Source organism: Molothrus aeneus, chromosome 5 (genome assembly GCF_037042795.1).
Source record: "Molothrus aeneus isolate 106 chromosome 5, BPBGC_Maene_1.0, whole genome shotgun sequence".
NCBI classification, from domain to species: Eukaryota; Metazoa; Chordata; class Aves; order Passeriformes; family Icteridae; genus Molothrus; species Molothrus aeneus.
The window spans coordinates 8,812,174-8,835,968 of record NC_089650.1 but is presented as its reverse complement, the minus strand read 5'-3'; the positions used below and the strand labels follow the sequence as shown (position 1 = coordinate 8,835,968).

General features: G+C 40.5%; 1 protein-coding gene across 1 annotated transcript in view; it reads left to right on the top strand.

Annotated features, from left to right (window-relative positions):
• LOC136556524 (potassium voltage-gated channel subfamily KQT member 1-like) overlaps positions 1-23,795 on the top strand; it is a 410,734-nt gene that overhangs the window by 57,780 nt on the left and 329,159 nt on the right. The window contains exons 11-12 of the mRNA XM_066549787.1: positions 15,826-15,940; positions 18,048-18,059. Of these exons, the coding sequence (XP_066405884.1) occupies positions 15,826-15,940; positions 18,048-18,059 (127 nt within the window). The remainder of the gene's footprint in view (positions 1-15,825; positions 15,941-18,047; positions 18,060-23,795) is intronic.

Sequence of the window (23,795 nt, the reverse complement as noted above, 5' to 3'; positions counted from 1 at the left end):
TGAAAAATAGAGAAGAAAAGGCTGAGTGTTCCATTTATTTTAGTTTTGCTCCCTGTTGAAGTAGCCAGGTGTAGCCACTTCTAAGCAATTTACTTTGCTTGATGTGTCTCTTTGCTCAGCAAGCTCTTTGCAGTCACAGACAGTGCTTGGAAATAATTTTGGTATTAGGCGTGCGTGCTATTCTTCCCAGATCTCCCCAGCCACAGCTCCATGGGAATATTTGCCTTGGAAAGAATTTGGAAGTTCTGTGCTTTGAAAATGCTTCCTTGCCCTGCTCAGCATAAATGCAGGGATGGAAAATCTGACCTGTCAGTTTGCTTAAGGACACACACATATGCATATCCATAATGTCTTTATTTCAGTTTAATCCCATCAGGTGTGAAAAAAAAAACAACCTCTGAATGTCTGAGGATAAATAGGAGACAAGCCTAAGAAGTAAAGCTTTGTGTCAACCTCTATGCATGGTAAAAAAGCCTTTCTGCTCTGTTTGAAGTGAAGTGATGGGTTATGAAGGTGATGCCAGTGCTGCATTGAGCCATGGCCTGGTTTAGTGACACCTTAATATTTCTTTAGTTCCACTTTGACTTGCTTCAGGAGACAGCATTGTATGCAGTGAGGGGGCCTGTGATTTAGGATTTACATCACTGGGGTATTTTAAAAGAATATTTGTTTTTACTTTTGAGCTTTTTCCTTTTAATTTTTATCTGCATAAAATCTGACAGACTGGAGGTGGAGAGAGTTCATTGCTCTGGAGGCTGTTCACAGTCTCTGTAATCATGAAAACTCAGGGGAAAAAGGTGCTGCACCCAGTGTCAGCCAGTTAGAGTCACTCAGAGCTCTGAGGGGATTTTTCATGACTATGGCAAAAAAGAAAAGCAGCTGCTTGTCATTTGCTTAACCTTGCTCAGGCTGAATTTAATCAGTGGAAAACATCTGGAACTGATTCCCCTTCGATTTTGGAGTGTCCAGTAATCTGCTGTGTACATACAACTGGTGCACCTTTAGCATTGGAATACTTGGCTAAATCATGTTTTGCAATACTGTTATCTTTTGGAAAGAGAAAAGGAAACAACAGTAATTTCCCAATGAGCAAATATTTGCAGTGTTCTGTATAGGTTGCATCGTTGGCTGATTTTGTGCAGCTGTTGTATGAAATCTATTGATCAGAGTTAATAAATTTCCAAGTGAGTAGTACTGTTTCTTTGTATTGATTAAAATTGGGCCAAATTCTGAGCTGTTTAGCATTGCTTGACTACAACTGATGAAACACTTTGACCTTGTTACTTTTTTGACAGAATGCAATGTTAAATTATGAGTAGATTTTGAGGCTGTAAAAAGCTTCAGCCAATTATCTACGAGTGGGTTTGGTTAAAAGTTTTAGTCTTTCCCGCAGAACTGGGGTGTTGGACTTTTATAGATAGCTATTGATACCTGCTTTTAGCTGAATTTCCTGTTGAATAAAACTCAAGACTGACTGGGGTAGTAATACTTGATCAAATGGAAACCATTGCCCACTCAGAGGGAGATACATGGAAAAAGAACATGCATTTAAACAATGTTTTGTGTTGACAATGCATTCCTTCTTTACTAGGGAAGTTGGAAAGACTCAATTTTTATTTTTTTTTCAAATATCAATCATGTTCACTTGCAGGAGAACATATATTTTTTAATAGAACCACTTTGGAAACCATGAGTGAGTAATTGTCTCTGGAAAATCTTTCTTCTTAGTGTTCTACTCAGAGAACTTTGCTGTGAGCATCCCAGGTGACCTGGCCATAATTTCTATGGGAATTTCTCCGGGGTAAAGCCCATAGAAGTGGGGGAGGTTGATGAATTTCTGGGATACCCCTTCCTCTCTCTTTTGCCCCCTTTATTAGGGAGTTCTCCTACTTTCCCTTCCATGCTCATGTGGGTAAAACTCCTTTAGGGCACCTCCTGTTTTGTATTGTGGAAAGAATAGACATGTGATTGGTTCTACCAAACACAACAGAAAGTAGCCAGCTTGGGAATATAAAGCAGTGCTGATGGCTTTTAGAACAGTGTATTATTTTAATTAGATACTATTTTTGTCTTTTTCATCTGTAATAGTGATAATCCAGCAATAAAGGAAAAAAAGGCTCCTGGATTTTCTTTCTTTCCAAAAGAAAAAGACAAATCTTTGGATTTTCTTTCCATCTTCCTTGCTGACATGGACTTAATGTCCCCTGTAAGAGGAGAAGAATATGTTCTTCCCCTTTGGGTAAGGTGAATTATGAGGAGAACATCTGTAATACAATTCTGATAACTAATTCCAGGAATTCTGGCTTGCGCACAGCCTTGTCCTGGATCTGCCCCATGAGTATGTAAACTGCAGCCATGGTCTGACCCCTTGGGTCTGTTTGTGTTCCTTTAACTCTTATACTGTTCTGAGCTCTCAGAACTTGATTCCAGTTGTAAAAAACCCAACAAACTTTAAGCAGCATAATGCCAGTGTTTGCTGCTGGTGGCATTTTCATACTGTTTTTGATGGGGTGAATCAGACCATGGCAATGGGATATCCAGAGCTGGTTGTACTAACCCAATTAAGATCCTTTCAGGTCAGGTTGACCTGGGTCTATCCAAGATTAGCTTGTGCTAAATGAGCTTTCCTGGACCAAGGGCAGCCCAAGATAAAGCCTACAAGTTTCTCTTGCTTTTTATGCGAAGGGCTCAGGTTGGCTCCTGTTATATAACCTTGTAGAAGACAGAGGACAGAGAGTGTGCACTGGGTTCTGGTGTATGCAGGGGTCCAGCAGCTGAAGGCCTTACAGGGGTGAATTTGAAAATCCTGATGAGCAGAAAGCATGCAAAAAATACACTCAGACCTGCCTGACCATGATAAAATGTGTTAAATAGGGTCTTGCTTTTCTGGTTTAATTTTTTCTCCTGGAGAAATGGGATCTCTGGAAGTTCTGTGATTGCGCTGTTTCTTGTGAGGTAAAATCATGTTGGTAGCACAGTTAGGTCTGTTCACAGGTGAGATGAGCAAAGTCACTTTTAGCTGCTAGAGATCTACTTGGGTGAGGTCATGATGGCTTTTATGGGGCTTCTGCCTGGTAAAGACTTCAACTTTCATTATTTTTTGTCATCTTCTGAAGCCTCCTTAAAAGAGTAAGGGTGTTCTTTGCTGGATAAATTAATGCATTGATGTCTGCCAGTTTTGGATGTGAATTGGTTAAAGTGGAAAGAACCTGGGCTGAAATACTTTCTGGACTTCTCTTATAATTGGAGAGTGAGGCAATTTAATTTGGAGTCAGTTAAGGGCCTGTTTCAGTAGTAATTTCTTATAAAAAAGTAAATTTGAGCAGGTTTATTGCTAACTTTTTGAAATAATTCAGAATAAGGCTTCTTAAGGAGCTCTGATGCTCTCTTCTGCTTCCTCTTTCATTTCCACATCTCCCCTCTCAGGCACTGAATGGGGTTTTGGTGTGTTGCCATTTCCTAGGGTGCAGTGACACATCCAGAGTCTTCCCTTTCCCTCACTGCATTTAGCTGCTGCTGTGCCTGGGCCAGGCAATTTTTCTCTGCACCAGATGGAATTGTCAGGGATTTTTCCAGTGTTTATCTTGTTAACTTCTCTGACAGCTGTCTGAAGAAGTTGTGCTGGGGGAGATAAGGCATCAAGGAGGAGATTCTGTGCCATGTAAGCAAACCCCATCATCATCACCTTTGCAAAACCAGAAATGGTCAGTGCTTTACACCCACCAAGTGTTCCAGCCACCTGTAACTTCCAACCCATTTAAATCTGGCTCTCAGATGGGGAAAGGGCCTTATCCAAGTCTGGATAAGGGAACACTAAAGCATTTTTTTTGCACTTTATAGCAAAGGCAGCTCATAAAGCACCAGTTTGGGGGACATCTGGGAGGTGTCCCCAATAGCAAAACATAGTGTTCAGAATAAAGAAATAAGTGCACATGAGCATCAGTGGAAAGGAAGGGGGAGGTGGAGAACAACAATAATTTCTCTCTTTTGATCTGAAACCAAATCTCTCATCCTTGGGTGAAACATTTGTGCTGCCAGGGCTCTGAATGGCAGTGAAAGTCTTGGGTCTCAATGCTTTGGGGTTGTAATAGGAGTCTTTGTGTTATCCTCCCCAGAGCAGTAATTTACCTCTTGGGCTGTGCCTTTGCCATTTCCAGAGTCTGTAACACCTTTCTCTGAGAGTTTATTTGAATGAAATTAATTTTGCTTTGATACTACCTCTTTAGGGCCGTGACATGCTTCTTCACCAGTGTTGCATTTTTTGTCCTGCAGCAATATTAACAGTGTTGGAGGCCACTGCATGAAAATTCCATTCACTGGGCAAGTGAGCATTCAGATCTGCACTAAATCAGTGTAAACAAATTGTGATGTTTTCTGAATGCCATGGGAACAAATTTATTGTGTCAGAAGCCCCATCAAGGATCCTTGGGTACCACCTCAGTCCTGGAAAGTGCAGCCCATAGGGAGTTCTGTGTGAAACCCAGCACTGTGTGTTTGTCCTGTCATCTGCTCTTCACCTCATCTGGAGACAAGGCAGTGCATGAAACAGTTCTTTGTCCTGGTCTGTTGTTATCTGATATTAGGCCAACCCAGCTGAGGATTTTTCTGTCTCAGCAGTGGTACATACCCTCCTGAGATGGCTTGTACTCTGCATCTGGGTGGCCATGGAATCCTACTACCCCCTAAATACACTTACCAAAAAAGATAGATGCACATCTGTAATGAATTATCATTCTGTCCACATTTAATAGATGAAGTGAAATGGTTATTTCAAGTCACTACTGAATGATTACTTGAGAAGTCCTAAATATTCATTTTGCTGGACAAAAGCTCAATCTTGAGCAAGCTCTTATTTCAGACACAAACGGATTTGTTGGCTTACTTAAAACAGCAACTTAACAATTTTCTGTGAGCTATTACAATCTAAAAAGAAAAAATATCCAAATGCTCTAATGAAAGTTATTCTAGAGAAACATTTATTCCAGTTATAATATGATTGTAGTAGATATTATAGGACAAGATGGAGCTTGGAACTTACTGCTTGGATTCTCCACCTGAATTATGACACTGAGTGGTATCTGAATCTTTAATGCCACAGAAAGTGGAAGGGAATATTCTGCTAGGGTTTGCCTGCCTACAGATAGCAGAGCATCTTTGGTTGGTCAGTGACACAAAGCAGATGATCCAAAAAAATTTTCAATTTCTGTCGTATTGGCAATGTGTCTGAAACAATGAATGTTGGATGTTGGTTAGAAAATGAATGGATTTGGGTGGATGGCTTAGAAACCAAATGACACTTTTTTGTTGTTGTTGTTGTTAAAATTAAAATGTTTGGTTGGAAATCAAGATGGTGTCATGAAATTGGGTTTTCCCCTGATGGCTCTGTTAGGGTTCAACATCTGTAATGGCATGTTTATATAGAAATAAAAATTCTGAGTGTGAAAAATATTAAGATTAATAGCACTAAGAATGAGAATTGGGCCATGTTACTTTCACACATAGCAAAGATGATTTTGTGTCTCAGTCCTCAGTAAGGTAGTTTAAAGAAGCTTGAATGGAACCAAAGCCTTGTAATAGGGCTTGTGGGGTAGGAAAACACACATCTGTTGTAATTTGTCCAATATCTCTTTTCCCTGAAGATGCTGATCTCAGTCAAGTCACTCCTGAACTTCAGCATTGTAATCTGGTGTTGATGAAACTTCTCCACCCTCTTTGTGCCGGTCCCTTGGAGGAGGGAGAGCAGGGCTCTGTCTCCTGACATCTGTGTGTTTCTCACTGTCACAGAAAAGCCCTGGCTGCTGCCAGAGGTCACCCTCAGTCCCAAGAGCTACAGGGCACATTCAGATGTATCTCCACAATGGCATCATTAGGTCTCTGACTCAGGGTGTGTTCCACCTCAGGGTTGTCTCTCAGTTTTAAATATCACCATGCCCTTGTCATATGAATTTTTAGATTACTATTGGGAGTGTAGGAGATGTAATAATTCTGGCTCTTCTCAGAATCTGAGTTTCAAAACATTTGAGTTTTAATACTAGCAGCAAAAGTTTAACGATTTCTTTAGACTATTTTTAAGCTCTTTAATTATAAATATTTTCTAATAGAAGTTCTGAATAAGCAGCATGAGGAAGTGGGAATGTGGCATTAATAAAGGATGCACATCCCAACTAAGCCCTGAAGTACAGAATTGAAGACCTCATTAATTTCAAATAAAATGTAATCAGTTAATTTGCAGTATTTCTAGGAAAATAACTTATTGTAAGAGGGTTTGTGCTTATAAGATGTTTCAGTTTGAATTCTATGATCTGAAGATTCCTTCAGTCAAAATTTTTATTGCATTGGGTATGCATAACAATGGCTGCTTTGAATTCTCTTTTTAACAGTTGTAACTTGGACTCTTACTCAAATTACTGCCCTACCTAAAATATCCTCACATTAAAGATTAAAAAAAATAAGTATTTGCAGCAAATATATTTGAAGTAGGGAATACTCCCATAAAATGTTGTGTCTTTACACCTGGAATGTATGAAATAATAATAATAATAAAGCTGAATCTTTAGTTAGGAATAGTTTTCATTTAGTGCAGTCAACAGCTGTGGATTATTTTGTTGAAATTGTTTTGAGCTTAAGGACAAACATGGAAATTATTTCCTCTGCTAGTAAGATTTACTTTAATTTACAGATTTTTTTTTTTTTTTCAGTGTGGAACAGGCAGGTTGGTAACAATATTGAATTGTTGAGTTGTCTGTATTGAATTCATGATTAACACTAGTAAATAGGGAAATTTTTCTACAAGATTTCAATTGTGGGAGAGCAAGAACTGCACAAGACCAGCAAATAATTGTGGTATATTTCATTGTAATTACAGTAACTGGGTTTTGTGTTCTTGTGAGTCAAAACATTGACAACAATTCAGATGTTTCTGGTTTTACTCTCACTGCAGTTTGTATGCTTTGACCATTAACAGTCATGAAAAATAAAAATGTTTTCAGACTGGTTTATTTTCTTTAATAGCCACACTAAAACTGTACTTCCTTGTTAAAATAAACACTTTTACTATAATGGCAGTTCTGAATCCCATAATGGAATGTAACTCTATATATTTATATTACATGATACATTCCCTATGTGTAATTCTAAGAGTTTGTATGTGTTAAGAGCTCTCCTTGCAGAGCTAACAAGCTGCCAAATTACATTTCACTGACTATTAATTGTTTCAGTTTAAGGTCAAGTTCTTCTTGTCCTTAAAAAAAAAAAAAAAAGGTGAGCAGTGAAGAAGGATCACTTTGAAAGCTATTTTTGTCTTATTTTTCTTCACTGTCATTGCTGTACATTTCGTTCTTCAGAATAACTGAATGAACAGTCAAGTATTTCCAGCCTTAAAAAGTTAAATGCATCAGAATTGGTGACCTGAATTTGGTCTTGGAGAGCTGATCTCTGAATATATTCACAAGGTGTAGATGGTATCTCCAGCTCAAAAACATGTTAAAAGTACTTGTGGGCACAAGGATCGTGTCAGATAAGCAAAATAAACAGGTTAAGTCTTAAGCCACTAAAGAAATGCTTGTCAAAATAGTTTGCTGTAGAATATTGAAAAACTTTGCTCTCTTGGCATCATTTGAATATAACTTGTCCAGTTAGATGCTTTCCCAAAGGCATCCTGGTCACATCCCCCCTGGACCAGCTATGACAGTGTTTGGGCCCCAGGAGATCATGAAAAGAAGCCCATTTCTGTGTTTTTCCTGCTGTCATAATCCTCCTGCTGCAGCCATGAGGCACAATTTAATAGCTATTAATTATTATATTGTGGTATTCACATGCTCTTTGAACAGAGAGAGACATAATTCTCTCTCCCAGGGTTTTTCCTGGGGAAGGCAGTGAGAAAGCTGAGAGAGAAGAGAAAACAATTTTTATCTCTACTTGCTGTGCCTGTTGTTTGGCACATGTGGAGTGTGTTATGGAGATTGTTTACCAAAAGGGATTGTTAATTGGACTCTGCTGATGGTTGTTTGGCCTGATTGACCAATTAGGTCAAAGCTGTGTTGTGACTGTCTGGTAAGGGTCATGGGTTTTTCTGTAGTATAGTTTTAGTATAGAGTGTAGTGTAGTATGTAATAGAGTATAGCTTAATAAAGCAATTGTTCAGCCTTCTGAAATCATTGGAGTCATTGCACGTTATTCTCTGGCTGGGGGTCATCCTTCATCAATAATATATCTACTGTGCAATTCACTCTGTGGGTATCTCTGATGCTTCCCTTCCCCAGCCAACAGGGAAAATTTGTTTTCCAACCTCTTTGCCAGACCTTACCCACTCATACTCTCCACATCACCCACACAGACTTGAAGGAGTTTGGAAGTCCACTTTTTTTGTGTATCTTTTGAAGAAAAATCTTTCATAAGGAGAAAAAGGCAATACTTTTTTTCAGGAACAGAGCCAAGGAGAGATGAAATGTTGAAGTTGACCCTGTATTTTAAGAGATGGGATATTTCTGTGATTTGGGTTGAGAATGAGAAACTGCTGTAGGGTTCAGTTGCAGGCTGCCTGTTTGCCTGTCTTCTTTGTTTTGGAGCCTTTCCAAGCCAAGCCATGATTTTGTAGTGCATGCTGGTCAAGACTTTGAATATTATTGCATGGTTGTAGATTGTAAGTGGTGCAACTGCCTGGATGCTTCTTCTTGTTAAAGGAGAAAGGGATAGGATGAGGCATTTCAGGAGTCAGTGGAACTCTTGCCAGCCACAGATCTTTTCCCATGCACATGGAAATGCCCTTAAAGCCTCTACTTCTTACAACAAAACTTTTGCCTTCCATCTTGCTCAGCTGAACAGGCTAGAAGGTCCCAAATGCTTTGGATTGGAAGGGATCTTAAAGATCATCCAATTCCAGCCCTGCCATGGACACAGAGTAGCCCAGAATGGTCCAAGCCTCATCCCTTTTATTGAGAGTCATTCCCATGAAAAAACAGAAAACCAATCACAGGTATAATGCAAGCAGAAATACAAAAGTTAAAAGTATCTAGACTGGTAGCTTTGGCTCCATGTTTTTATGAATGCTTTTATCACAGGACTGTCAATAGGCATTTAAAAAGGTTTTTCAGATCAAATTGGCAAGGAAAATCTGTGCTTGCTGGGTCTGAAAGGGGCCAGGCTGAGCCCAGTGAAGATCATAACTGGGTATTTGAACAGACAGTGAGGGGCACCAGCACTGCAGGACTGCTCCACTCATCTCCGATTCCCTTCTGACAGGTCCCATCTGTGCATGATCCTTGCAGCTCTTTGTGCACTTGGTCCCTGACCACTTTCTGAGGCTGTCAACAAACCTGCTTGTCAGAGAGTGCCAAGCATTGCACAGCCTCAGCAGAATGGAGACTTGCTTGCTCTTCAAGTTATTCCATGCAGAATATTCAGCTGGATGTTTTAGGCTGACATGCTGCATTTAAAGAAGTTGATTGTGAAATATCTCTTCTAAAGTAGGCATATTTATGATGCTGTAGAAAATGTTTGGAGTTTGTTGGGGGTTTTTTGTCTGGTTTGTAGTTTGTGGGTTTTTTCCTGTTGTTGTTGGTTTTTTTGGGGGGGGGGTTGGGTTTTTTTGTGTGGGTGTTTTTGGTTGCATGGTTTTCTTTTTTCCTTTTATCTTTTTTTCCCCTCTTTTTCCTTCCCGTTTCGTCTTCCCGTTTCGTCTTCCCGTTTCGTCTTCCCGTTTCGTCTTCCCGTTTCGTCTTCCCGTTTCGTCTTCCCGTTTCGTCTTCCCGTTTCGTCTTCCCGTTTCGTCTTCCCGTTTCGTCTTCCCGTTTCGTCTTCCCGTTTCGTCTTCCCGTTTCGTCTTCCCGTTTCGTCTTCCCGTTTCGTCTTCCCGTTTCGTCTTCCCGTTTCGTCTTCCCGTTTCGTCTTCCCGTTTCGTCTTCCCGTTTCGTCTTCCCGTTTCGTCTTCCCGTTTCGTCTTCCCGTTTCGTCTTCCCGTTTCGTCTTCCCGTTTCGTCTTCCCGTTTCGTCTTCCCGTTTCGTCTTCCCGTTTCGTCTTCCCGTTTCGTCTTCCCGTTTCGTCTTCCCGTTTCGTCTTCCCGTTTCGTCTTCCCGTTTCGTCTTCCCGTTTCGTCTTCCCGTTTCGTCTTCCCGTTTCGTCTTCCCGTTTCGTCTTCCCGTTTCGTCTTCCCGTTTCGTCTTCCCGTTTCGTCTTCCCGTTTCGTCTTCCCGTTTCGTCTTCCCGTTTCGTCTTCCCGTTTCGTCTTCCCGTTTCGTCTTCCCGTTTCGTCTTCCCGTTTCGTCTTCCCGTTTCGTCTTCCCGTTTCGTCTTCCCGTTTCGTCTTCCCGTTTCGTCTTCCCGTTTCGTCTTCCCGTTTCGTCTTCCCGTTTCGTCTTCCCGTTTTTCCTTTTTTTGTGTTACATCCTTCTGTGCTAGGTATGAAAAGGATGTTGGGGCAGCTGGGTAGATAACACATCCTCATGTGCTTTCAAGAGTGTGTTCAATTGTTTCTCTCTGCCTGTTATCCAGCACTACATGCATTTTTCCAGTGCTACATGCCCTTGTGATTTTCAGTAATGTGTTGGTATTCATTTACATCCCTGTGCTGTCCCATCAGCCCTGTAATGAGTGATTGAGTTCCAGGGGCTCTAAGGCAGTGTGTAATTTGGCCTGCAGGCTTATCTAAACAGAAGAATGTGCAACAAATAAAGGCAGCATTAGTGCATTTTGAGTGCTGATTGTTTCAAATCAGATACACAGGAAACCAGATGTTGAAGTTTATCTAAAACACTTGCAGCCCGTCTGTAACTACAGCAGGAAGAGTGCTCAGCACTTTTTGCATGGAGTTAGCAATGTGTCTGCAGCAAATACAAATTTATTCTTATTACTCAATTCAGCTTTTCAGATGTTCTTTTATCTCTGTTCTCCTTGCAAACCACTGCTTAATTAATTTTGGTGTGATTGTGCAGATGTTTTGGGGACAAAATGCAATTCTTGTGCATTGTCCTGAATTTAAATCAGCCACATCTTGAATGATGATAATAAATTTAGCTGCCTAAAATTAGGTACAGAAAGTAGCCTGGGCTTTTTTAACTGTACTTGTAGCTCTAAGAGAGGGACAGTGTGAGTATGTGGCATTTGCAGATGCCTGACATTTGAGTGTGTGGTAAGGATGTAAAATCACGGCTTCAGATGCTCAGATTTGTAACAGTTTTACGTAAAATTAAAGTAAAAATATATTTATTTGGAGTAGTACTGAGTGCACTCCTGACACTACTGTAGCTTCACACTGTAATGAAGAAAAGCTCTTATAATTTTGGTAAAAAATCATGCTAATTATGTTTTACTGTATTATTCCAACATGATTCCTCAGAGGAGCTTGAATGCCATTTGCCTGCTGAGATAAATGATACCAAAAGCAAGTTGAAGAGGTTTTTAAAAGCAGGCTGGTGTTGAGGCGTCAGACACTTCCAGGCCTCTGGGCTTTCATTAGCTGTTGACTTTCCTTTATTCTTCTGAGGAAAATGAAGATTTGGAGATGTCCCAGTCTCAGCCCCAAACCAGTTTGCCTCTGTGCAGCTTTACAAATACAATATTTTTAGTGAGGTGACACAGGAAAGTAGACAAGACATAGCAGTGTGATCTCACAGGCTGTTCATCCCTGCAGATAAAGGAAGCATGGTTATCCCAGGGATCTTCTGTCAAGATGCAGCCTCACAGATGAAATTAAATCATATGTTTATGTCCTCTGTACTGATGGTACTGAGTAGAGCAGCCTGGCATTATGAGAGAGGGTTTTGACTGCTTCTGATCTGAAAGGGATGAGGAGACAGTGGCACTGAAGGAACAGAGACCTCCTTTTATTTCTCCTTCTTTATCTGAGAAGAGGATAGTGCAACATCCTCCTTGTTATTCTGTCCTGCTGTTGATAGGCATTGGCTGTTTAGGAATGACCACAATTATGCAGCCATGTTTTCTGTTGCATTTCTAATTTGGGAGCTTGCCTTTTCCCCATAATACAAAGTCAGAAGTCAGTGGAATATAGATAAGGACTCTAAGGTTAGATAAAGCCAAACAGCATTACAAAAAATTCCTCTGGGTTATGTTTTGATGTGTTTATTTTATCACTTCACCATTTTAGAAATTAAAAGTATATGAAACTTAACTTTCTTTTTGCTGTTTGATTTAATCAGTTGCTCTGTTTTGGGGCTTCCTGGGTTTATGGCATCACTGGAGTTTGTTGTAGTGTGCTAGATACTATTCTGTATTTTCAAGTTGCTGCTTCTAACTCTTCATGCTTATAAAATATTGTATATTTTATGATGAAACCAGTACAGCTTCTTCATACTCTGAGTAGTAACACATGGAAGGGAGGGATGGCTTCTCTTTTTTCCCTCTTCATATTTCCTTGCCTCCTCTGCTTAGTACTCTGCAGCATCAAATGTAGGGCATTAATTCCCATAAAGTCAGTTTGGACAAGGAAATCTTATGAAAATAAATATAGAGAGGGAAGACAGAGTTATTCTGGCTTGAGCTGCAGCTGCTACAAACTACCATCTGTAGTAGCTGGGCCTTACAAATTTGAGTTTTATTTCTGGAAAACATCACTGCCGTGTGTTGAATGTATTATAATGCTCCCCATTTCCTCAAAGTGAAAGCACTATCATGAATGATTATTATGAATTACTTTATTGCTCAGGAGCTTATGGATAATTGACATTAAAAAAGAAATTGTCCCTTTTCGTGTGATTTTTTGGGGAATTTTGATTTATGACTGAACGTTGCTGTCTAAATGAGTTTTGGAAGTTCAAGGAAAGTGAGTTAACTGCAAAAACTGAGTTGGTTCCAGAATGAATGTTTTGAATAAGAAAATAACTGCTCACAATTCTGACAGTCACTTAAAGGACAGAAAATATTTAGAAATACCATGTATTACATGAATTTACCATTAGCATTCATTTAGGGACCAGAACACATTATTCTTGTGTTAATATTTTAAAGCAGAAACACATAAAATGAATGAATTCTAAAAGCATAGAGGGAAATCAGTATTAAACAACTTCTTTAGGGTTGCATAGATAAAAAGAGTATTCTCTGGTGACAGCTTTAATACTTCCCAAAACTAATACTTTGAATTGAGTCATGTGGCTCTGAGAGTAGCAGAGTAGCAGGGAACCTCAAAATCTCAGCACCCAAATATGATGAGCCTCAGAGCTGTGATTTCTGTTTTATCTTGATATATTAGAGCAGCTCTTCTGTGAGCAGCTCTTTTTTTCTCTTAATACTTTTGAGATAAATCTAGTCTGCAACCAAAATGGCAAAAATGGTTCTATCCATGGATCTAACCATGGATAGAGGGAGGGGAGAGGGGAAGCAGTGAGGCAACCTCCGAGACGTGACCTAAATACTTAATTTTGTGGAGTTAAGTACACAAGTTCCATACAGCTGATAAAATCTACTACAGAGTATGTGTTACACAACTCCTGCTTGTGTGGGATTCATGATCACATCATTGTCTTCTCCCAAATGCTAGCAGGAATGAAATGTGCCCTCCCTGGGGAATGAGACTGCCACAGATAATCACAGCAGTCCTCACCAAAGGGAAGATTTGGGTGCTTTTGCCTTATGTAAAGGCACAACAGAAGCTTGTCCTGCTTGTGTGGGTAACCAAGCAGAGGCTCTTAAATCCCAGGATGAGGTTCCCCACATCCCAGCAGGAGGTCCCTGGTCAGAGGGCAGGCTCCAGGTGCTCCTGCAGGAACAGCAGAGCTGCTGAGCACAGCACATGAGACTGGTGAGGATGAGAAGGTTTGGACTCTGGCTCCTGCTCTCATCCACCCTTGCTCAGAACCAACGTGTTGTGGGGCACATTGCAGTAGGGAAAACTTCTCAGAAAAGGAGCTAGCAAGCCAAATGTGAACAGTTAAGGTTTTCTGGGCTCTTTAGGAGTGCCTGGATGCAGATTGCAAACAGTGGTGTGATGAGCCACAGAGGAGTTTGATAAAGCAGTAACAGACCAAACCCCTAGAACAACAGGACTAAAATGTAATCCTATCACTTCTCATGGCAGATGCATTGCAATAACTTTAGTATCTATGCAGTGCTATGAAGGAGGCAAACTGCCATGAGTTAACTAGACCCTGCTCTGACCCTTTCAGCAGTTCACTGTGGAGTAGGAATTGATAGCAATGCAGAGTTTTCCTGTTCATCTGATGTGCCTTATATGGGCACAGTGATTTAGCTCTGCCTTGGCCCAATCCCAAGTTTTGCTAAGTTCCTATGAGGAAAACCTTACTGTAGCTGAAGCCAAAGCTCCCCCAGTTGAATTTTGCAGTGTTACTTGCTCAGAGATTGGTGCTTCCCAAAGCCGTACTTCAAATATGGGATCTGTGTGTTTCAAGACTTTGTCTGGCAAAGTAGGAGGCCACATAGTTCTCTTACAGGGAAAATGTCTATCAGAACAAATGCAGAACTGGCAGGTCTCACAAAATAAAGCTCCTCTAGAACAGCCAAAGTGTTTCAGTAGTGCTGGGAGAGCACAGAAGTTCGTGCTCCCAGTGCCAGGAAGATTTGGGTTTCCCCTGGAAACACACAGTTTGTGATCTAATGCAGCAGAGGTAAATAAAATAGCTTTATCATTTTATGTTCTTTGTCAGTGTTCAGTTACACTATTTCATAATTCTTTTCCATGGACTTCATTTTCATTCCTTGCCACTTGGGTTATGGCTCTTCCAATAGCAAGCTCTGGTGTTGTGGGCTTGAACTTGAATGAAATCCAGCTAAAGTGTTGTTCTGGAATTAACTGGAGAATTCAGCAATTTAATTCTCTAGGAGGCAAGGTTTCTTATTTCTGTAACGTGGGTTGTTATCACAGCATCTACCAGTGACACTATTTAGTCTTTACTTGTTATGATGCTTAATTTTAGTGATTCACCCACACACACTTTTTTTTGCCTCCCTTGAATTTGCATGTGTCATCCTATCCATTTTCCAAGTTAGACTCTGTCAGCTCATGTGCTGTGCTTTCAAGGATGATCAGAATTCAAATTTATAGGTAGCTTCCTTAGAAACTGTTAGATCACCAGGAATCATGAATGAAATTGCTTTTAGATCAGGGCAACTTAAGCTAGATGCACTTTATAGCTTTTGAACCAAGGTAATGCAGAAAAAGATAAGGAAGAGAACTTGCAGCAGAAATAGCTTCTGAATATTGATGCATCTGAACTTAGGTACATGTACACCACATGTACATGATGATGTCAGCCCTGTATTGGATGGAAATCTTTAGAAAACATTGGATTTTACCACTTACAGGGCTAGCTGCACTTCTCTGATCTTTGTAGTGTCTTAGTGAATGCCTCCATTAGTTGACCACTGTATGTTTTCCAAACCTGTAATGAAATTTGTACCTTTGTAACACTTGGAACATGAGCTAAACTGCAGCGCAGCTCGTATCCACCATGGTTATCCTGCAGAGCCAACTGCAGCCAGCCACCTGAGGCTTCCTGGTTCGTGGGAGAAATTTGGAACACTGGTGGCTGTAGTGACTGGAGAGCACTTTGGTTTGGAGTATTCTGTTTGTGTGATAATAACATTTGAAATAGTAGTTCTAGGTATTAAAGGTTTAAGGTATTAAAGCATACATACCAAATGGTGTTGAGTGTGGAAATGGGAATCTGATAGTTTCTATTGTCCTGCCCACATCTGTATTGCAGAGGTGATTAATTTCTGTTCGTGGGAGATAGCCCTCAAGAATACAAACCTTTCCTGAACAGGTTCCTTGTGTTTGAACCTATGTGTGTGCCGTGGCAAGAGCTTGTAGATTGTAGATAATGTATGGTGGTCTCTTTGCATCTTCTGTGCAGTGAGAAGATGCTTGGAAGGGCACACCCCAGACATGTCACGGGCCAGCAGCTTCACTGACGACGTTGACCTGGTACCCGAGGAGTCCCCGCTGCCAGCGGTGTCCGACGTGGCACAGTGAGTGAGCAGCAGCTCTTAACTGATCCCTTGAATGCTCATTAACAATGAGGGACACCTGTCACTGAGTAAGATCTGTGCTTTGGCTGGTTGGCTGCACTTGAAGTGATTGTGGGTTTGATCTCGTTTAACTAAAAATGAACATTTCCTAGTTTAGCCTGAAGTTTGGTGGAAGTAGCCAGGTGCTTGGAAAAGCAGCACTGCTCTGTGGTGGGTGGCTTGCAGCTTGGTGTCTTTGTTTTCCCACTTTTTAAGGCAGCTGAAACAGTTCCTGAGAGCTGTGAGCTTTACAGACAGCTTTGTACTTGTAGACTGCCCCATCAGGTTAAGCTCTAAAGCAGTCCTAATAGAAATTGATTGGACACCTAAACGAAATAGTCATTTATAGATACAGCCCGAAAATAGAAAGGCTACCTCATGTAGTATTTTTATAAAGCAGGCACGCTTTTAAGGAAATTATGTTCCACAAATATGAAAGTGAAGTTATTGTCCAGGACAGAAAATCCCCATCAGGGAATTCACTGCGATTGTTGAGTTGTTGCTTTTTGTTCATTTAGCAAATATTTCTGGAAATGAAAATAATCATGCAGGACAGCTTTATATTGTGTTTTATCAGGATCTTGAGTAACCTTCACGCTTTTGTCCTTTGTAAAATACATGTCCTGTTTTGGGCATGCGGATTCTGGAGTAAATTTCAAATGTAAACCAAAGCATTAAAGCACAGAGGAAGGCCTGGATGGACCAGAACATCCAGGTGCCATAACAATGTTTTATCTCCCATCAGAAACTGACACAAATAATGCTGGTGAGGAGATCTCCTGAGTTAGCAGGTTCATGAAGATCTAGCTGATGTTTGGATGTTATGGAAATGTTGATGAAAAACTCACCTGAGATCACTCTTGCAGGAGAACATCTGGGCTTGTCACTGGAAAAACCCTTTATCTGGGGTTAAAAAAAAAAGAAAAAAAAATTTTTTTGCTTGCTTTCAGATAGGGAAAAATATCCACAGTGGTGTTCAGGATGAATTTGAAAGCAATGTGATTCCATTTAAGAGGGGTTTTGTGTGTGATTGCCTATAAGAGGGTTTCTTTCACATCCTGTGTTCACTTTCTGTCCAAGGAACTCATACAGATGATGTGTCTGCTACATCTGCAGTAACTGTACTGTGCTTTCATATGGCATATCCTGGTCCTTGTACTTCCCCAACATGTCATATTGGCCTTGCTTTCAAACCAGAGAATTCTCAATTGTTCTATCAAATTGGTCTTTTTTCTTCTTTTTATTCAGCACAGTGCAAGCAAAGGGTTTTGCATTTGAGGAGAAAAAGCCCTCAGATCCAATCTTATTTCTACTGTTTAGTGCATGAAGAATGGTGGGATTGTTAATTACTTTTTGTAGTGAAAACTGTACCTGCATTTTTAGCTCCTCTTGGTTTTTTTAAATGCATTTTTCCCTTGTGTGGAAAAAAGGAGTAGCAGAAAGATAATCAAGTGCACAAATGAAAAAAAGGAATTAATATATGGAGATATTTTAAGTACTGTGCCACACAGCTTAAAGTCATATATACAAAATCATTATTTGCTCTTGCTCTAGATGTCAAGTGCATAGAAACAGAATGATCTTGCAACTGAAATTGCTAAATGAAGGATTTTTACATTCCAAGTCCCACAATAAAAAACATATGTATAAATTATAGCTTCTAAATTCTATTGAAAATCTTCAAATGTATAGAAAACATAAAGTCAGAAATTATAAAGGTGCCCTGTAAGAACAAAGTCAAAACATCATTTCATTTAGTTTTCTGCTTCTAAACTGAACATAGCAGTTTTCATCTCTATCACTGATCATCTCATTTTCTATGCCTGCATTTTTACCTAGTAGGATGCATTCATTTTAGAGTCAAAGAGATTCTTGAGCAGAAATGTGTAGTGTCTCCTTCTTTAAACTGTGAGCTTTATGAGAGAAGCACAGAAAGTGTTGTATTTATGGATCCAGGTTTAAACTCCCAATTTCAATGCAAGCAGTAAGATATTAAGACTGTATTTTCCTGACACACACATCAATTTTAGATATACTCAGTGTGATTATTTGTCCTGTCTTTTGGCAGAAGTGTAAGCAGGTAAGTCTTGGTGTGTGCTGCACTTGCTTTGGTGTGTGAGCTTTCCAAAGCAGCATGGCTTCTGCTTTTCACTCAATTAGGCCAACAAACCTTCATCCTAGTCATAAAAGCAGTCAATGATAAAACAAAAACACTTCCAAAAGTAAAATTCAGCCAAAAGGGAGTGTGGGGGTGTTTATGTACATATGAACACACAGTCAGCCTTCCCAACTTGCGGAATAAGTGAAAACTTGGCTTTCACATATCAGTTCATGCCAGGATCCCACAATGATGACAGTTTCACGTGAGGCACTTTGTGAACTCGAGTTTGACTTTGAGGAGCTGCCAAAAGCTAAAGTTTTGTTTGCTTCAGCAAGTGTTTTAAGCCACAAAATCAATCCTGCAGTAAACCTTTATTTCAAAGTCTGCAACTGGTCATTTTTCAGCTTCCTGTGTTGATTGTTAAACATGGTACCAGGTCTACAGCTGTAATGTTTTGAGGGTTGTTTTCTATAATGTGAACAATAGATGCTCATCAAGTCTGCTCTGCTGCATGGATGACAGCAGAGATGCTCTCTGGTGACATAAGCTTTGCTTTAGGCCACATGCTCTTGAAAATTCCCTCCAGTGTGTGAGGAGGGCAAATGATATCCCAGGAAAACAGATTTCTTACCCTTGAGCCTCATTGCCTTAGACAAGGCTCTGTCACATCAATGTGCACGTGTGTAACAGATTCACATCGCAGTAACTCAGGTGGGTTTTGGCAAGCAAGCACCAGGCTGCTTGAAAACTGCTGATATTGTTGTTTAAGGTGGTATTTGACTGAAAGCAAACCGGTTCAATGTAATGCAGCACTTCCCAGTGGTTCCCACTGTCAGTGGTGGGTGCATCCACCAGTGGAGTTCTGATGTGAGTGGTCCATGCAAACCTGGAGAAGCTAAGCTGCCCTTGTGTCGGTGAAATCAGGCAGCAAACTGGAAAATGGAGCTTGGGAGACCTTTCTGTAGGAACACAGCTGCTTTGGATCCCTTAGACAGCTGGGATGAATTTTGTTTCTGGTGATCTCTGCACAAATGTGAACAACTCCTGTGCCAGGGGACAAAAGCATGATATTCAGTTTATAACTCTGTGGCTGCCTGAAGTTCTTGTTGAGTATCTTTGGCCCATTTCCTCAGGGGCCAAAAATCCCATGTGCTGCTGACCTGAGTAGAGCTCTGTTGGTTTATAATGGCTGCTTCTGAGGTGTCCAAAGCTGAATAAAAATGATGGTTATAGAGATTAATCAATTCTGATGGATTAAATAAATATATTAATTTCAGTCAGTTGATGAGTAGTTCTACTTTTAGCAAGAAATGTTTGGACTGCCTAACTGCCTGACATAATTACTCACCTAATATTTCAAATTCTCTGATGAACAGTCAGAAGAGGGCTCCATCACTGAATCACTGGAGTTTTGCAAGAGTAAAGGAGAACCCAATAACTTTAAGATGTAGTGTTTTTGGTTTTTTTATCTCTAGCTAGTTCTATTTTTATTGTGATGACATGAACCCTTGGCCATGACAACATTTTCTGTCGTTCACACCAGAGTTTAACCTTCCATCAGGAAAGAGAATTTGGCCAATAGACTGCACTGAAAGATTGCACCAACCTCTGGTCCCTGATAGAACAGTCTCAGAAAAAAATATACAGAGCAGCAGCTTTAGAGGCAGACATCCTGTTTTTGTTTTTCAGAGCTCTGTGGTTTAAAGCTGTGGTGTCGAAAGCTCTTTGCACTCTGAGGAAAAGCAAAAGTCAGAAATTCTCTGTCAGCATGGCGAAGCAGCTGTGGTTGAGTGTGCGTTTTGTGGCCGGCTGGCGTCACAGGGGGGTGAATGTCAGCAGGTCCCTCTGGCAGGTGAGATGCACACCCAGTGCCCTTGCTCTGCCCTCTGGGCACAGCTGAGCAGTGACTCCTCAGCTGGAACAGGCTGCCAGGGAGCTCAGAGCTGTTTCCCACAGGGAAAGTGGGGCTTCAGGACTTCTCACGGGCTGGGAGTGAGACCAGCAGTTGCTCTTCTTTCTGAGGCTCTGTTCACAGCAGAGTTAAGCTGTGCTTAGGAGCCATGGGTTTAATCCAACCCTGGTGAAACCAGCTCTGAGCAGAGCTTTAGAAAGCCTGAAGGTGCTTGTGTTGCATTCCTGTGTGTGAGGTCAGTGTGCTGAGGCTGTGAAAATGGCTCACTCTGAGGTCTTTAATGGAACAGAAGCACAGACCTGACTGCAGAAGCAACCTGATATCCACTGTTCCCATCTCCTCCAGCTTTTTGGGTTTTTTTTTTTTTATTTCAAGCTCATAGCACAAAACTGGCTCTTAGATTGTACAAGGGAGTTTCACCTACAAAAGGATTAGCAGGAAAACCCAGCATTATAATGTGGTTATTAAACAATCTTTTCCCCCTCTGAGGAGGAGGGAAAAGAGACCTGAGGTGAGGCAATGGATGCAAAACAAACCTCTTTTAATGGGGAAACTGAAACCCTGAGGATGAGGATGACTGAATGCCCTGTTCTGTGTCATCACTGGTGAATCCTGATGCAGAAAGAGCATCCCAAATTCATCTCCAGCTGTGAGCAGGCCCTCCTGTGAGGTTTGGGGCTTCATGAAGCCAGGGGCTTGGGTTCTCTTTGTTGGACTTTGTGCTCCCTGCAGGCTGCCTGGAAAAACAGAGCAAAGCTGCTGCCCCCCTCACCGGAGCTGGGTTCTGCAGAGATGGGGGTACCCTGGGCACTGCTGTGTGCTGGGCTGGAAAATCAAATTTGTATTCAAAGGAGGGTACTTCATGGTTAGCCTTAGAATTTTAGCTTTTCTCTTTTAAAACAAGTTTAGGAAATGTGTTGGTTTTGTGGTTTTGGTTGTTCTGGTTTGTTTTTTCTAGAGGAAATAGGTTATATGATTGGCAGATATGAAATATGACTAATTTCCTTCATTGCCCACTAACACAGAAATTTTATACAAAGTGAATGGGACAAATGGTAAAACTTGTGCTAGGCCTTAAAGCTTTCATTAAGTGTTATCAAAGAAAATGATCATTGTTAAACCCTTGAAAAAAGGGATGTTAAACCCATCTTCTGACTTTCAGCCTTCCACTATCTGTAGATGGTAGTGAAGGTTTTATCAGGGTCTTATGAATATTTTTTGTCCTTCTTTGTCTCTGCTTGAAAATATAAGTGTTCAACCTGTAACATCAAGCATATTTTCAATCTTTCTATTGTTTTGGTTTATCTCTGCCAGCTCCATTTATCATTCTATTTTCATCTTAACTTCTTCCTATAGCTTATTGCTTTTAATCTTATTAAAGAAAGAGTTCACCTTCTCACCAGCAACTCTATTCCACTGAATATACTATATGCTATATACTATATAATATTATGTATTATATATTATATAATCCAGTAATTGGATAGTGATCTTGTGTAGGATAATTGAATCAACTATAAACTCATTAATAACACTTTTCTTATTAAAATAGTGTTCCAGGGGTAACCCACAGTACCATGAGTGGAGGGCATATATCTGTATCCATCTTGTTTCCAGGTTTCTCATTGTCTGTTGGCTTTTGACACTTATTAATTCCCACTCTCATGTACATTGAACACAGGTGTTACTGATGCAACTAGTTCTGTCCTTAGCTTGGCACTCAAAAACATTATAAATTGCTTCAAAGAGGGATTTTTGCAAGCATCTGTCAGTTCTGACCAGAAAAGAATGAGGTAAAATAGTGTAAATTTAACAGACAGTAGTAATTGCCAATCTGGTTCTATACTTTTTACCACTATATGGTCATGTGTTAAATTACACTTTTTAGCACTACCCATTTTTGTCTTGTCACTTCTAATTTGGAATTATTTAAAAGGGCCGCCTTGGGATTTATTTCAGCACCCAAACAATTTTTATTACCATGTAATATGAAAGCAAGGCTAGCATTAGTATAAATTGGTGGCAATGTGCAATAACCTTTTACAAGAATTTGACATTGAGGGGGTTTGGAGGTATTTATCCTGGAGTCACGGTGAATTTTTTGCTCTTTTATTCCAAGAGTGAGAGCATTTGGCCAGTGGAGGGCACTGCCCCATAACACAGGAGAAACAGAAACTCCTGTTTCAGCTTTCCAAATCCCATTTGTCATTTCAGCAAGCTTACTTATAAACTTAATTTATCTGCATCTGAATTTCCCCAACGTTAAATTGGCAAGTTGCCACGCTAAGAAAAAACCCCTACTATACTTAAACATCAGTTTAATGAGCAATTTAACCAACCCCCAAAGGCTCAGCTTGGTGTGGTGGTTTGACTTTCTTTCCTGGAAAACAGACCATTGTAACAGCCCACTGAAGGCTGTCAAAATATAACTGAATGCACATTATAATGTAAACCTCTATGCAGCAAAGTTCCCAGATCTGATAGAAAAGTGTGACATAAAAAGTTGCTTTGGAAACAGAAGCTTCTACAAAACATTTTCTAGAATTGATTTTTTTTCCTTAATGAGTTTTCTAATAATTTTACAGAATTTTGAAGTGTGAATCAAATTTTTCATGGCAGGGGTGTGAAGTGACTCTGGAATATATGGCTGCAAATATTTGTCAAGAAAGTAGTTTACAAAGAATGTATCTTTTTCCAGATTAAAGACTCCCCTTTGTGCCTTTACACAGAAATTATTTATCTCGGCAGCAAGTCAGAAAATAGAAAAAAAGGCAACTCTAACATATGTTATTTATTGAAAGGGGTGCAAGGAGCTGGATTGGATTCCTGGTCTCTTGTCTGTACTGTGAGGAAAAGGGGGAATCACATTATTGAGGCTTTGTTTGGATGTCGGAATTTGTCAAGGTTTTAGTTTATTATTATTATTACAACTCAGTTGTCATTTCCAAGCTCCATGACACATGACAATATCATGAGTGCCTCTATGTGCAGCTGTGATGGAAGTTTGGAAAAACATAACATGAAAAAGTGTGTTGTTTGCTGAAGAAGACAGTGCAACCCTTCATATCAGACCACCCCAGGCAAAATAAAAGTGTGCCACATGTGGCACCTGTGTTTTGGGGAGGGGAGGATAAAAATCTTGGTGGGAAAAGCGAGGTGGTTGCACTGCACAGAGAAGTGTGAATCTGTCCCTTCTGTAGAAATAACCAAGCACATGTTTGCTGTTCCCCCTGACCTGGTGGTTTTGCAGCATTTTGTGTTTTAGCACTTCTCCTGTGAGATTAAATTGGGTGTGGCTGAACCGTGCCTGTGCCTGTTCTGGTCACAGGCACTTGGCTGTGCTCATTGTCTGCCTGTGTAAAATATGCTGAGGCAGAGGAGAAGCAGGGATAGGAGTCCAGGCTGCCTGCAGCCTGAACATTCAGGTCATTGCTCAGGTGGTCGAGCTCCATCCATAAACCACAGGGTGTGTTTTTTATTGGCAACATTCAACACAAAAAGTACTTTAGAAATTGTTTATACCGGTTGTCCTTCCCTTTCCTTCCATGGCTGCTCCTGTGACTGAGGCAGCCCCTCTCTCATACCAACCAAAACCCATCCCTGCCTAACAGGGACTGTTGAAGCTCTTAGGGTCAAAAAAGGATGGAGAAAAGCTTGAAGGCATGAAGACACCATTTTTTTGGCTAGAATTTGTGGAGGAGAGAGCTGAGATAAAAAGCTATCATTCTTTCTAAGGCAGGAAGGTTTTATTTTACCTTAACATTAGCTGAGTGTTACCCTGCTGTCCTTCTGAGCATGGACAG